We start from the raw sequence: 15717 nt of genomic DNA, 5'->3' as shown, positions 1-15717 counted from the left end.
GCAGGTCCAGCAGATTCCAAAACATCTTCTACCCGTCCGCCATCAGACTGCTGAAGTATGAAAAAACTGTAAATCATGTTACAGACTCTGCATCAAACTGACATGAATGCATTTTTTGCACCATGTTTTTTCTCACACAATGTTTACATTTGATCACTGCTGCACTCTAAGAAATGCAAATGTCATGAGAGCTGTACAAAACAACATTTTTATTTTGTAAGCACTCTGTGTATACAAAATGACAATAAAAACTGTCCAATTCTTAAGTGTCTAAGTCTAATAATGGTGTCCTCCTTGGTTGTCTTCCATTAACTTCACTCAAATGACAATGGATGGTAAAATCTGATGTATTTGAACTTGAAGTTCACCTTTAATTTGAAGTTTTGCTAGGCATTTTTGTTACCATTTTTTTATTCGTCGCTGTTTGTCATCAACTTTCCTCCATTGGCCACATTCAAGGTTGGCTACAGCCCCATGTATATTAGATTTCTGAATAACATGTGCAATTGTTGCAACAGGAACATCAAGCTACTTGGAGATTATCTTACCCAATTAGCAAAAATTGGTTGAAAAGACATTGTAATGACGACATGATTTACATCCAAACAACTTCTACATTTGGTTGAAAGGTGAAAAGCCGCAATTTTCAGATAGTTCAAAGGACATTCTTTTCAATGTCTGTTATTGGACTAAAGAAAATGAAAGACAGACCAGATTTGGCCAAAAAAAACAAAGTCTAAATAATGTCTGGTGTTTGGGGGGTATAGTGTTTACCTTTACCATACTTTTCTATCATATTCTCTCTGATATCCTGAGAAAACTCTTTCCTTCTCTTCCTCTGGTCCATGTAAAGTGTGGTACACCGCATGCACCTAACAGCACAGGGGCTACCTGTAGCCCTAAATACAGTTCCACTGACTGATTACAAGATTGTAGAGAACCGTGGGACTTAATAGTGGGAGCACCTTGATTTAGAATGTCCCTTTGTTCACAGGACTTCCAGTTTTTCTTTTTTAGGCAGGTCTGTTTCATGAGTTTATTTTTTGAATAATTCTGCTGAAGCATTTTTTAGGGATTTCTGATTTTGGGTTTTTCTTTCGTTAAACAAGGGGTACCAACAATTTTGCGCACATGTTTAGGCAATTGATCAGGAGAAGGTGCCAACTCCTAAAAGGGATGCTGTAGCAAAAATAAAAGAAACGTAACAAAAATCAAATGAAAGCTATTTAACAAAGAATACAAAAATAGTTGAAACAATCAAATAAAAACAACTAAAACATAAAAAAATAAAATCGATAAAGTGCCTCTAGGGAAAGGGAGACTGCTCTAAGTTATTTGCAATACACTGCATTTTATCTCATGCCAGAGCAACCAGAAATCTGACTTTTTCATGTTAAAATGTATGTGTTGGGCTTTAATTAAAAGCTGCTAAAACATCTGGTGTGTGAAAGTGGTTTGCTTTTTAATGTTGGCTTGTTCAGTTAAAAAAAAAAAAGCATCTAGTCAATCAAATGGCATGATTTCACCAATAAGGGAGTTACCTGCAGTGTAATACGTACGTGTTCCTACTTGTGAAACTTTTAGGTATTGGGTAATAGACCTGGGAATCAACAGTAAGCAAAGAATGGCAAACTACTAATGTTGCTAATTCTGAACACTCAGCATACAAGTCATATTCTAGTTTATACCCTTGCCAGAAAAAAGGGTGACTGACAAAGGGTCGGAATGAGTTTTATTAAATTTTGATTTCTTAAACACGATTAAATAAAAATGCAACTCTTTAACTGCCTGGTCAACCAAATGATTAACCATTTGCTCAGCAAAATGCAGGTTGGAGGATGACCAGGCAGTTAGACAATTTTCAAAGGATTTTATATGTAAGACGCCGGGTTGTCACTCCCTTAGATTTGAGGTAGATTGGGGTTGCTATTTTCACTCCTGCCTTCATCAAATATTAACTTTACAGCATCACTAACTTCGAAAAACAGTGTCCCTGCAATGCTACAAAGCTATTGTACAACAGAACGTATTGTTTGAAATCACACTAGACTGTCTTTCTTAAATTGTCTTATTGTTTCATAGGATGATGTCATGAAACAGGACAGATGGACTCAGTAGTCACGGCGAGACAGACAGTGGGATAATTCAAAGTGTTTATTTAAACAACACAATCAGGCTGTTGATGCATAGTATCAGCGGCTAGGGCAGGGTACTGCCTATCACTGGAAAATCTGGTTTTACTGTTCAGTCCATTTCCTTAGAGAGAGGTAGGATCCAGCCGGTGAACTGCCAACAAAATGCAGCGGGCGCCGCCCAGAGTCTCCCTAGATGCTGCAGCCTCAGGCAACAAGCAGGTATCCGAGGCAGGTCAGGGAAACAGATTAGAACAGGAAGGCTTATAGGTTCAGGAGTTCGAAGCCTGGTTGGAATAGGAACAGGCTGGTCATGGTTTGCGGGAGTCCACAGACAGTTCAGGCAGAATGTTCAGATGGGAACAGGCAGGCTCAGTGGTTGAGAAGCAGAACAGGTCAGGATATCAGGAAAGCTACGAAACACTAGAACTAAACTAAAAAACTAAAACCGTTCGCTCCACTGAGCCAAGACAGGGACAGGGCATGCCTAGTGGATAAGAGGCAGATCATGATCAGAAAATCAGAACCTCTACGGAATGCTAAAAAACAGTCTTTCCTCTTGCCCCCTAGAACGAGCACTAGAACAACAATAATCTGGCCCCAATAGCTGGGACTGAGCCACAGGAACAGGTGGATTAGAGGGGCGAAAATTGAAAACCGCGCAGAGTTTAAGCAGGTGAATGAAATGAGCAATTAGGCCAACCATCAGTGCCAAGACCATGACAGATGAAGGCTAAAATATGAGTATAATCACTCTGAATTAGGACTTTTCCTTATTAAATGTGTTTTTTTTTTCTTTTTTCAAAATACATATCTTGCCAACACGAGTAATTAGAGAAGACACATCTGGTTGGTTTGTTTCCCTGTGATAGACTTTCCTGTTCAGGGTATACCTGCCTTTTGTCCATTGACCTGTAGAGAAGGTCATTATCCTTATATGTACTCCAAACCCTCCATGACCAAAGGGATAAGCAGGCATACCCATTGGTTTAATGGATAATGATTAGATTTTAATGCAAAAGAACAAACATTCTTGGCAGTGAAAACATTTATACTGGACAATTATAAAAGCACATATTTTTGTTTTATGCCTGATTTAATCATAGGCCTTGAAATAAGGCCTGTGAATTAAAATGTATACCGCTGTATTTATAACAATAATGTATCACATGTATCACTATAAACAGAAACATATTTTTTTGTTTTACCAACCGGATTATGTTGAAGGGATTTGTAAACAATTATTTGCAGTGAGGCAAGGGAGTAGATTCTGCATACTTTGGCTGTTTACCTGTTAACCTATCTCAGTGGGTCAGAGCAGAGACACATCTAACTAACCCTGGGTTATTGGACCAATCAGTTATTACACCCCTCCTGCATCGCTTCATCAACCTGTTATAGAAATTTTTTTTTATTGTGAAGTTATGGTGCTTTTTGAGTCTTTCTATGATTGCAGGCTTTGTGAGACACATCCCTTTGTTTTCCTTACAAAGTCATGAGCTGAGTTTGCAGCTGCATGACAAGGTGAGATGCAGAGCTCTGTTCTCATAGGATAACTCACAGAAGACGGTTATCTTGGGCTCGGTACGTTGCCCGGTCAACTGAGGAGGTTAATTAGGGCTTTATAACATGTCAGGTAGATGTTTCTCCTCCTCTATTGTCCCTTATTTAAGACAATCTGCAGGCTTTGAGACTCAGTACTCATATTTTTGTATTGAAGATTGATAAACCGGACTGAAACATTTTTCAGTCAGTCATCAGATATTTATTGCTTTTCAACAACACAGTATATTTGGCTGCTGCACAAAATCTGTTTCTTTTCTCAGTGACTCAGAAAATATGATTAAGTTAATCTATTCCTAATTTCCCCTTCCTGCACATAAAGTAATCTTTTTGGCAACTCCTATCTGCATTATTAGCATTTTCTTTTGTTTCGTTTTGATATTTTAGAATTAGACAGACATCGAATCAAACTACTGTGGGCTGCAAGCCTGATGGAAATGAAAAGTAAAGCAATTTCTCAAAAAATAAGAATAAAAGACACATTAGCTTTTTCCTCTCTGTTCATTCTTTAGGATTGATTTTTAACATTGATGATATTGCCACCTACTGGGCTTGTCTGTGCTTCTTTTAAAATTTCCTAGCTAGGGTCGAAGAAGCTTTTCTTTTGTCTGAAGGAAGATCTAAACATTTCTCTCTTTTACAAACTAAAGCTGTGCAGTAATGTTTGTCCTTTTGGCATTTTATGCTTTGACTTGTAGATAGGTTATAGGCCAGATGTCCAAAGTGAGAACCAAGACCCAGGTATCTCATCTATAATGAAAACTGTAAAAAAAAAAAATAAAAAAAAGAAAATTTACTAGATTTAATTTCCACAACTGAAGGATCTATCTATTATAGTGAAAGAAAATCTTAATTTCACTTGTTTTGTTCAGTCATTCTAGAGCATGAGAATCTCAATTAGTTTGACACATGGATTTTAAATATAAGTAATCTTTATTTAAACCACACTCACATTTATAAAGGGACAGATAAGTACATGTCATGGAACCATCACATGCTTTGAATATATACATCACACTTTGACCTTTTAAGTTTGTGGTTTTCCCTAGATGTGTTACCAATATTTGCTGTGGTAGCTTTCGCAATAAAGAGCAGGAAATAGGAAGGCATGAGTTCAGGTTTTAGCAATAAAATACATTACAGGCCCTTCTTTGTTGGTATTTCACCACAAATATGTTTCCTGTATTTTTTTTTTTCATTTGCTTTCCTGCTGATGACCTGTTTTCTCATGCTCAGCCTCCACCCTATGTGTCGTGAGGTCTTTTTCTGAAACAGTCCCCATCATCTTTACACTGTGCTCCAGCGCCTTTGCTCGCAGCGCCGCAATGCTGCTCTCCCTCAGTTCCTCTTTAGAAATAGACAAACTAATGTCTTTATTCAGTTTCTCTTCCTCCATGTTTTTTTCTCCTGTTTTCTCCTGCGCAGGCGGATGTGTTGGAGGCTTGCTGCTCATGGTTTTTCCTGGGGTGGGGTGAGAAGGATCAACAGACTTCTTGTGCATTCCTAAAGAGCAGAGAAATAGAAATTGTTGTTAGACTTCATCTGTAAAGAGGATGCTTAAGATCACTAAACAAATGTGAAAATAGACAAAGAAAGAAATGAGGACACAAATTCTTATTCAATTAGTGTTTTGTAATTGATTTAATCTAATCAATTGACATGAGGTTACATGAGGACTAATCTGTCTTGATGAACACAGATTATCTCTGTATTGACTGCAGGTCAAGGTCCTCAGTAGATCAGTAGATGTCAAAATACAGATCAATTTCAGTTCTTTATTACAAATCTACAGTCTAAAATGTTGCCTTTTTATCATATATTAATATTAGTTTATGGTATTTTGCATTAAAGGTACACATTTGTAGACTGTAGATTTTATTTGCAGTCACAGTTGCACCAAAAAAAAAATTGTCATTCCTTCTTTAACTACGATAATTTAAACAATAATGTTAAGCTTGAGTTAAATTCAGCAAATATTAAAAAAATTGGTAAATACAATGGTTAATTTTTTCTTTGTTTCCTGCGTTTGAATGTATTTGTTCCAGTTAAACAAAACAAAATTCAATATAATTAACACACCCAGTAACCATGGAGCATAAGAGTCTGAGACGCCATCCTTTGCTGACTTGAGGATGGACTCGGGGAGGGGGATGGAGTGACGGACCATGGCGCCGTACAGGCCGTATTCTGCCATCACACTGCTGCGACCCCAACACTTCTCCCTTTTTCTCCACTTAGCCCTACGGTTCTGAAACCAAACCTGCAGAGAGTAAAATCATAAACGTTAAATGAAATAAACAACATTCTGGCTAATAAATCTGTAGTAAATAAGATATTGCTTCAATTAAAAAAGCTACATTGTTGTAAAATAAGATTAGCACCATTGACAGATTTTCTCAGATTTTGCTTATATTTCAAATTTAAATTCAATCTGAACAAATCGCTGAACAAATTTAAACGTCAAACTGAGTAAGACTGAATCAGGCAGTTGATTCAGTCATGAATGGCTTGTTTGAGCAACTAATCAGATTGAAGAATGAACTTTGACTCCAAAATCTTCCCTTTGTTGAGGTATTCAGAGTTGGAACTCCTGGTGTTCTTGGAATTATATTCCTGCCATATAAAGGAAAGACCTCGTTCACTATTTTCTGCCATGGACTAGAACTAACTTTAATCAATTATGGTGCATCACACTTGATATAAGTAATAATCATAGATGCAACAAGGCATGTCTAAGATCATCTAACCCCCACCAGATCCATAATGTCTCCATCTGAGCATAGTCAACCCCAACGTATAACATTTTCTGAGGCCCCCTTGCTTAGAAGGAATTTCTATTTGTCTGTTTTCGAATGTCAGGTCACAATATGTTGCTTTTTAAAGGTATTAATTATTCTGCAGTTCAGGCAGTTACTTGGACTAATTGAGGCTAGTGAAACAGAACCAATTAGATTTCCTTTAGAAATAATTAATGGTTAAACAAGGGAGTCAGGGACATTTTCCACTAGAGTTAGATATTTTAGAGTTTATGTTTGTACTGTAATAAATGGAACATCACTGAAAACTCCTTTTTGTTTGTCCGTTTGTCTTTAAAGACCTTGTAAATGTATAAAATACCCCAAAATGAGCACAGAAAGTTAGAAAATAAAAATTTAAAACTGCTTTATTTTTTATGATACGTATCCACCACGATGATAGCGTATCTGACTCATATAATATTTGTATATTTATTTTCTTTTTATTGCACTATTTGCCTGCCCTTTTTTCTTTTATATTGTTTTGAGCTGTAAAAAAAATTGTTTTACCCTTGAGGAACAATGACAAAGATTTCTGATTCTGATTCATCCAGCAGCATGGCATACGCTTACAGTTTGGGGGTTGTTGAATTTAAACATAGCAAAACATTTGTGGAAATGACACATGTATACACAGTTCACATATGAATATTACATGGACTGTTAATGTAAAACGAAAAGGTAATCTGTGCATCTATAAATATTAATGAACAATATAGTGTTTCTGTTCCATAAATAGCTATGAAGTTATTCCTTTTGGTCTGTTTTTCTCTACAGATGTAACCAGTATGCAGATGCTGTAGATCAGCGATTCCAACTGGGGGCAGGCGTACCCCTAGTGATCCGCGAGTGCATTGCAAGGGGTATATGAAAATATGTTATTTCTTAGGTAGTAAAATAACATAGGGCCAGGATCTATTCTGCTTTGTGAGGACCCAATTAGAAAAATTAAAGGTATTGCTGAGGATTTTTTTTTTTACAAGATTTTACAAAATTTACAACAACAAAAAAATGCGCGTGCAAGACCATGCACAAGCCCATTTCTCCTTGTGCACGCCCTGTTTAAAATGTGCTGTTCTCATAGCTAATACAAGGGGATGAGGTGTTGTACTTGATAGAGTCCACCCAGATAATGTTGCTTATGGGCCTATTGTTGTGTTGTTACGCCATTGACCACAGATATACACCTGAAAGTGTGCATGCGTAGGAGGACCACTTATTTAGATAATCCACCCAGAAGGTTTTATTTGAGTTCACTTTCAGCTTTGACAAAAATCAAAAAGAAGCAGACTGCATGTAGAGAATATCCTGGTATCTTCTGTTTTTCACACTGATCTATTGGAGCTCATCAAAGCAGCTCAGGTGTCTTAATGAACACAAAGTGAAACTAATTAAATCAGTCTGACTATAACTTTTGTTCTGCTTTTTGTTCCTAATTTATTCATCATTTATTTCAGTTCTTTACTAATTTCCAGGCAACATATTTATGTTGTTTTTAATTTGAGTTAGAAAGCATAAAATGCCTCACAATTAAAAGCTCAAATGAAAAGATTAAGTAAAATAGTTTTTATTCTATAATCAGTTATTGTACATTACACTTTTGGACAATCATCAGTACTTTTAAATTGACAGGGATCCTCATGGTAAGACAAAATGCCCCAACGGGTAAACAAATCAAAAAAGGTTGAAAACCAGAGCTGTGGATGATGCAATGTCTTAGGAATAACATCCTAACGAAAACTTTGCTCTTTAGAAAATATAACGGCAAAAAAATAACTAAATGTTTTAAAAAGGTGGAGATTCTCACAATTAATTGCTTTCAAAAGCGGAAACATGTTTACGGTTTTTGTATTTGGTCACTAAATATCCAAAGGATTACATCATTTTATGACAAAGACAAAATAAAAAGCAAACAAATCCTAAAATGGAACAAAGCTGGATTGATTTTTACAATATGATTTTACTTGGCTTTATGTAAAAGCCAGGTTTTGTTTTTATGATAGGGGGCCTGTCACAATTAATTCACCTGTTCTGATCTATTAAAAAACAAAATAACATTTGAACTGAAACCCTGTTTTATGGAGGCTGGAATAATCGGAATAAAGAGTGTTTTTTTTCTTCTATATTTTTTTAACCAGGAATAAATCAGGAAGAAATCTCTGATGAACTGTTATTAATGTAAAGACCAACCAGCAGTTAATCTTATTATGATGCAATACAGCTTTAGGCCTCTCGGCTAAATATACAACCCAGTATCTAAATTAAATGATTATGTTGTCATAAAAAAGCTTTTACACCAAAAGCAAGTATAAAAAAGACAAAAAAATGTATGTAGTTTTAAACTACAAGTTGATAAAAAGTGGTAAAATCAACAATAAGAAAGAAGCAAAAATTCAGCATACCTTCAGGTTGACCTCGGCCCTACACCTCTGACTCTTTTTCATTAGATCTATGTTACACTTTTCAATCTTTGCTCACTATAGCCAGCCAGCAGGGAGCATTTTTTTCATGGAGCAGCTTTAATTTTAAATTTTTCAAAAGTAGAATAAACACAAAACCTGAATGAAAGCTGTCATCAGTTTATTCAGAGTAGGCTTCTGTCTCCTCAGGAGGTTAAATTGATTCCACCACCTCGTAATAGACTTGTGAATATGGATGAGTGGGAAGAAAAGAGATACTTGAATGTGTGGGAGCATGTGTGCGTTAGTGTGTGTTGGTCGTGGAAAGATGGGCAGGTATAATATTCATCTCAAAGTGATGAGCCACAGATGAGCAATCGACCCTTTTTTTCAAAGTGGGTGCTCTAGACAGCCTGTGCGTTTCCAGTGAGAGGTGAGGAAGGGGCAGGGAGGCTGATTGGGAAATAAGTTAATTTCCAGACCTGGTCGATTGGAGACAGGCGCGTCAAATTTCATGGGAAATTAAAACACTTTGGTCAGCCGGGTGCAGCCCTCTGCTCAGCCGCTGACCTCTGCTAATTAATTTCTTTATAGTTATGCTTTCATTTCAAGGCTGCGGCCTGTCTGTGCTTGGAAAAGCAAGGATCAGTTTTTCTTTAACAACTAATTAAAGTTTAAGGGGGGCTTGTCAGCTGAGAAAATCTGCCCCTGATTGCTTCACTTTAATCTATATGCAGGGCCATCACTAAATCCATGTACTGCACACTTGGGTTTTTATTCCTATATTTTGAAAGACACGTTTCTTCCTGTAAAAAATAAAATGTGCTCACCTGTATTCTGTCCTCTGGCAGCTCAGTTTTCATAGACAGCATTTCTCTGGCGTAAACATCTGGGTAATGAGCTTCATTAAATGCTTTCTCCAACTCCTCCAGCTGATAGGATGTAAAAATGGTTCTGCAGACAAAATAACAGAGAAAAAACCCGAAAATAAACCAACCTGAGATTTTTTAAAATTTTAAACAGCACATATACTTTAATTTGACTCATAGTTCTTTGTTAAATAAATGTCATTAATAAAAACTTGTTAGCTTGGGTTTTTTGGGATTCAGATCATTTATGTAATCCTTAAAACTTACATTTAAAGGAAACACCACATAAATTATTACAATTCTAATGACTGCTTTAATTTAGATTATACTGCCTTGTCAAATTCACTGACATGATGTAAAATCAGTTAAATTAAAATGAATTAAAATACAACCACTTAGAATGAAACTTTGTAAATTATAAACAATTTTGAAATATACATTAGTAACAAAATGCTGTAACAGACAAAAATAAATAAATAAAAGGATAAATAAATGTATAAGATATATTAGAAATCACAGAACCAACCATGTGCACAAGAATAATTGGAGCAAAACATAATAATAATAATAATAATAATAATAATAATTGTAGTTTATTTACCTGTGTCTTCTTTTCTTTCTCTTTTTGCTCTGACTCATCGATGAGGCTGAAAATTTGGGATCCCCGGATGAGTTCAAATCATCTGAATCTGTGTGCAAACAGAACAAACTGTTTGGTTTCAAAATAATAAAAATATGAACTGTAGGCCTATATAACATATTATTTTAAATGTAAATCTAAAGCTGCATCATGTCTTTTATTTCAAAAGGTTCAGGTTCGTTTCAAATTTAAAGGGTTAAAATCGAATAACAACAGAAGAAAAGAAAAAAACATTTAAAAAAAAAAAAAAAAGGGAATTTTAATTATTTCTAATTTAAAAAGAAAAAAAAAATCTAAAATATTGCAAATGAAAAATTACCTGAGGAACTTTAACATATTTTTGAAACCTTTTCTGATTTTCTTAGATGAGGACCGATGGGATACTCACCGGAGCTGGCACCGGAATGCTGCGCCTCCATCTGGGGCTCCATCTGCGGCGTCCTGTGCAGCGGCTGCAGGTGCACATTGTGCGCCTCTGACAGCACCTCCAGGAAAGCAGGTTGGCTGTAAAACGTATGTATCCCATCCGGGCCCAGTAAACCCATACCGAGTCCTGTGTGTCTAGCGGACAGGACGTGAGCCCTGTGAGGCAGAGTCTCCAGCGGTCGTCTTGGTGTGGCCGCCGGAGGCTCCTTGTTGAGGCCAAGAAGCTCCTGGATGCCAAAGCCGGTGCGCCTCTGCACGGTGGGGGCCATTTTCCAGCCCGGAGGTTGATGCTTGGAGTCCCCCTGGTTTAAGATGTTCTCAGACGTTGTTTTCAGTTTATTCTGTGTGTCTGAAAGCACAACTCCATCCTTTCCCGTCATGATGTTGGCCTTCCCCCTTTAACAAAATACTCCTGTTCGCCAGTGAACGCAGCAATGTTGAGCGCTTTATCTGAGCGCTCATCTGTGCTTCACTTTTTATCCAACATGCAACAGGCGGCAGCCAATCACAGGACAGGAGAAAAGGCATAAGCAGGTCTCTGAAGCATCCAAGGGAAACTGACCAAACACATTTTGTGATCATCAAACTTTTTTATGGTTAAAAAAACAACAACAAAAAAAACGTAAGAGAAAAGAAGAAGAATATATATATAAACTAACGCCAACGTTCAAAAATATTTGTCATACATTTAAAAATCATAATACAAGGGAAAAAAATGACATTATTATTATTATTTTGATCTGAGTTGCATTTAGATCTCATGTGGGAAAATAATATAAATAACAGAAGTTTTGTATTCATGTTTCTCGAATACAAATCAAGCTGAAACAAAACATAGGCCTATCCATAAATTAGCCTACTCAAAATTTAATTCATTTTTTTAGAAGATTAGAAAATCGAAAAGCATAAATTCTGTAAAAATTCAGTAGATTAGAAGCAAGAAAACAGAAACAAGAAAACAGAAAAGCATAAATTCAATAGGCTAAGACCAAATTCTCAATTACAAAGCTGGAAATTTAGGATTTGAAATTATAAAAAAAAAATCTTGAATTTAAATAATTTAAAAGCAATATGATACCATCAGTTAAGCTATTACATCATTTATTGAACCTCTTCAGCTTATTGAAGCAAATCTAAATTGATTGCAGAGTCCAGCTTCCTTCCTAACGTCCCACAGTGATTTGCATATTCTAATTAGGTTTACCCGCTAAACGTTTTGTCTTTGCGGGAACAATCTGCGCATCTGTTGACAGGCTATTAAGCTTTTCTTTCTTTCCTTTTTTTTTTTTTTTTTTTAATATTGTTATTATTCGACCGGTCACATAATAAAGATGCCCCAGTTTGGGGTATTTAGGACACACCAGGGTGGCAATTAAATATGAGACCGACAGAGAAAGCAAAGGCCAGCAGATTTAAGCTCAACGCCTCTCCCCCTCTGGGCACAGTGTTTTTACTTTTAGGTCAGTATTAAATAAAATAACAGTATTAACTATAGGATACGTAAAGAGGATTTTGTTAATAAATTAGATTTAGAAATTGATAACAAACGGGACTGAAGTCAAGGAATAAACCAGAATAACAGGCTAATTATTTGACATTTCTGTTCCTGCACTTTCTTTTTTTTTTTCTTAGGCCTAATTTCATCTAATCAGCTAATATTCAATTAATGCGGGAATTTCTGTCGTTTGCAGATAATTTGTGGCACGCTTTCGGACATCTGGACAGACAATTGCGCACAGGAGAGTTTTATGGAGATGAGGAGACGCGCAGCATCACTGGGCCATGTGTGGCGATGAATAAATAGAAAAATGGGAGGCTCCCACGGGAGCGTTTGTTAACCACGAGAGGGAAAAATAACCCTCAACAGATTTAGACACGATTAGGAGATTTGGCTTCTACCCGAGAGTCGTTTCCTCTTTTTTGTTTGTTTGTTTTTTTTTGTTTGTTTTTACACGTCGGATTTTCCAAATAAAATAAAAAAAATATAAACAATTGTCATTAAGAAAGTTAAAATGTGACAACACAATTAAGAAAAGAGTTGCATTGAAATCTAAACATGGAAAGAAACGGAACAGTCTTGTATCTAATGAGATAAGATAACAAATAGCATCTCTTAAACCACACATACTGCCTAATGAAGACCAATGTGCAGAAGCAGCATCAATGCTGAAGAGGTCACCTTGACTGTGCTGCAGCATAAGTGACTCTTTCTAAACCTTGATAAAATGAATGTTGGAGTTGGAAATGTGATGCTTACATTTTTTGGCTCATATCTTATTTGGCTTCCTTCCATTAATGTTGTCTAAAATGGAAATATTCGGATTCTCGTCTGTATTAAGACCTTAAACAGCATTACAAAAATAGTAAGAGTCTAGAATAGAAATGTTGTAATATTTCATACAAACACAGTTTTCATACATGCACACATTTAAACTCTCTATAAAGCATGTTCTATATGGTTTAGTTTTAACAAAGAACATTTCCAGTGTCTATTACTGTATATTTATTGCTTCTAATAGTTAAGTTTGAAGTTAGAAATGCTGATGTTACAGACCACACAGGGATTTCAGCGTATTCTGTTTTATACTTTTTCTCTCTGTTCTATGATGAGTTTAGTGGTGATTGTTTGCCAAGCCAAACATCCAATTAAAGTTCCTTTAAGCCACTACTAAGGCACTGGGGTCAAGTTTCTATATGCAGACAAAAAGAAGGTTCAATTTCCAGTCTCTATGATGGTTCTGGATGGTTTATTTTCTATTTCAGCCAACAATTAAAGAGTTCCAACTTTTCCTCTGTCCTACCTCTCTTGCTCTGCTAAAAACCATAGGCCCTAAACCCAAAATGCCTGCTGGTCCACTCCCAGGCCCTATAGACTTATAGAAAGTGGACTGATCCACATCACTTCCTGTCATATCCTCAGAGCAAAAAATAAATAAGAAAAATAATAAAACAAAGAAATATAATCAACAATTATTAACCTGCAAATAAACTCTATATTATACAAAAAAATATAAATTTAGGAGCTAATCAATACAATTCAAATGGATTAAGAAATAAAGAATAAATAGCTCCAACAATGGGATGTAATGACGTCGCAACAGATTCAGTCATAAACTTTTTTGCCAGCAGTCTATCACTGAACGTTTTGTAGGTCTACGTTAGTGCCAGTGTTTGTTTTACCCGAAATGACAATAAAGTTAGAAACCAAATAGCTATTTGCTGACAAAAACATTGGAACTTATTATAGGCTCATTGTAACTGTCTGTTTCCCTCTTTTACTATAATATACAGTATAGTCATCATCTACTTTCCTACTTATCTACTTATTTTACTTATTTAGGTCTCACTTAGTTTGCTTTTATCTGTTGCTGCATAAATTGAAGAAATGCCGATTCTATGTGTTATTGATACACTTTTGCCAGTGGAATCTTCTTGTTTTGGCACAACCTTTCTGCATCACATTTTCTAGAGGGGTCTGGCTGCAGACGACTCTCTTCCATTTTCTCCTACGTATCTGTACTTTATTACAGTAGCTTATTCTAGAAAATTGGCACTTCAACCAGCTTGAGCGTTGTAGTTCTACTACAGTCTCATATTACTTTTACACCATGTTACAAACTTATTTGGTGGACAAACTTAAACCTGAATAGAATTAAATAGAATGAGCCTTTACTTTTTTTTTTTTTTTACAAGTAAGGAAATAGTTTTATAACTAAATATGAAATACCATATAGCAGAAGTGGGTAGTATTTAGTTACATTTACTCAGTTACATTTTCTTGAGTAACTATTTGAAAAAAAAAAAAACTTTTAGGGGTAGGTTTACTGTGCCGGCCTTTTTTCTTTTACTTATGTAATATTATTGTAAAGTACCCCTCCTCCTACATGAGTAAAATCTCTGACTACTCTGTCCTCTTTAAAGAATATGAACTATTCTAAAATCAGGTAAACATACAGTAAACAGTTGACATTAACAGTGGAAGTTTGTTACCCTGTCTTAACATATATAAAGTCCTCATTGTAAAGACTGATTTTCTAAATTTTCTGTTGAAAAAATGGTAAAAGTATTTTCTTCTGCATGAATTTGTTCTTTTATATTCATTACATTTATTTATATTATTTAGGCATTTGAGTCCTTAAAATACCAAAACTTACACATAAAGTCTGTTTTCCAGAATAATTTCTAAACATTAAATCTGATGTTGGTATCCAACAATTACTCAGTACTCAAGTAGGTTTTTCACCAAATGCTTTTTTACTTGTACTTGAGTAGTTTCTCTGATGACTACTTTTTACTTTACTTGAGTGAAGAAAAAAGTAAAAGTAGTGCTACTGTTACTCAAGTACAAATTTTGGGTACTCTGTCAACCTCTCACTGTGTTACTATATAGCATGATATAATAATAACAACAATAATTGAACTTTATTGATCACATTAGAGGAATTTACCTCTGCATTTAACCCATCCCCTTTGGGGACTAGTGAGCTGCCATCATGGGGCACCCCCGGGGGCAGTGTGGGGCTTAGGGTCTTGCTCAGAGACCCAGAGTGGCAGTCTGTGGGAGTGGGGCTCAAACTCAGAACCTCAGGAATCAAAGCTCTATGAGCTAACTACTAGGCCACCTCTGCAGCCCTCTAAGGGTAATGAGTAAGTTAGACCAACACATCCACACAATCTATTTTTCACTTAGGAACTTCTTGTTGCATCAGCTTTATAGAGCGATTTGTTAATTTAGGGAAACATTTAACTATTAGACACATTTTTTATGCCAGACGTTTTGGGCTTTTTTTAAATGTACGGTTGTTTTACTAGTTAGGGTGAAGTGGCTTAACAAAGTAGCAAAAACATTTATTTTGAAAATAATCAGGTTCTGCACTGATAACAAATGAAAAA

The 15717-nt window shown here is 35.8% G+C and overlaps 1 protein-coding gene across 1 annotated transcript; it reads right to left on the bottom strand.

Annotated features, from left to right (window-relative positions):
• Positions 1–4612: 4612 nt before the first annotated feature.
• On the bottom strand, positions 4613–11273 carry LOC107083003 (visual system homeobox 2-like). The gene is made up of 5 exons (XM_015371932.1): positions 10787–11273; positions 10360–10447; positions 9720–9843; positions 5775–5955; positions 4613–5198 (listed from the first exon to the last, which is right to left on the bottom strand). The coding sequence occupies exons 1-5, from the start codon at positions 11202–11204 to the stop codon at positions 4891–4893; spliced, it is 1119 nt and encodes a 372-aa protein (XP_015227418.1). The 5' UTR covers positions 11205–11273; the 3' UTR covers positions 4613–4890.
• Between the last annotated feature and the right edge of the window lie 4444 nt (positions 11274–15717).

The sequence above is a fragment of the Cyprinodon variegatus genome, unplaced genomic scaffold, assembly GCF_000732505.1.
Source record: "Cyprinodon variegatus isolate N-32 unplaced genomic scaffold, C_variegatus-1.0 Scaffold4, whole genome shotgun sequence".
NCBI lineage: Eukaryota > Metazoa > Chordata > Actinopteri > Cyprinodontiformes > Cyprinodontidae > Cyprinodon > Cyprinodon variegatus.
The sequence above is the reverse complement of the archived record's forward strand: the minus strand, read 5'-3'. Positions and strand labels throughout refer to the sequence as shown.

Bases quoted from the DNA above. Each gene is read 5' to 3' on its own strand.
- LOC107083003 (XM_015371932.1), bottom strand. From the start codon at position 11,204: ATGACGGGAAAGGATGGAGTTGTGCTTTCAGACACACAGAATAAACTG. The intron at 5,956-9,719 runs GTGAGCACATTT...TACTCTCTGCAG, and splicing joins TGCCAGAGGACAGAATACAG to GTTTGGTTTCAGAACCGTAG. The intron at 5,199-5,774 runs GTGTGTTAATTA...TCTGCTCTTTAG, and splicing joins TTATGCTCCATGGTTACTGG to GAATGCACAAGAAGTCTGTT.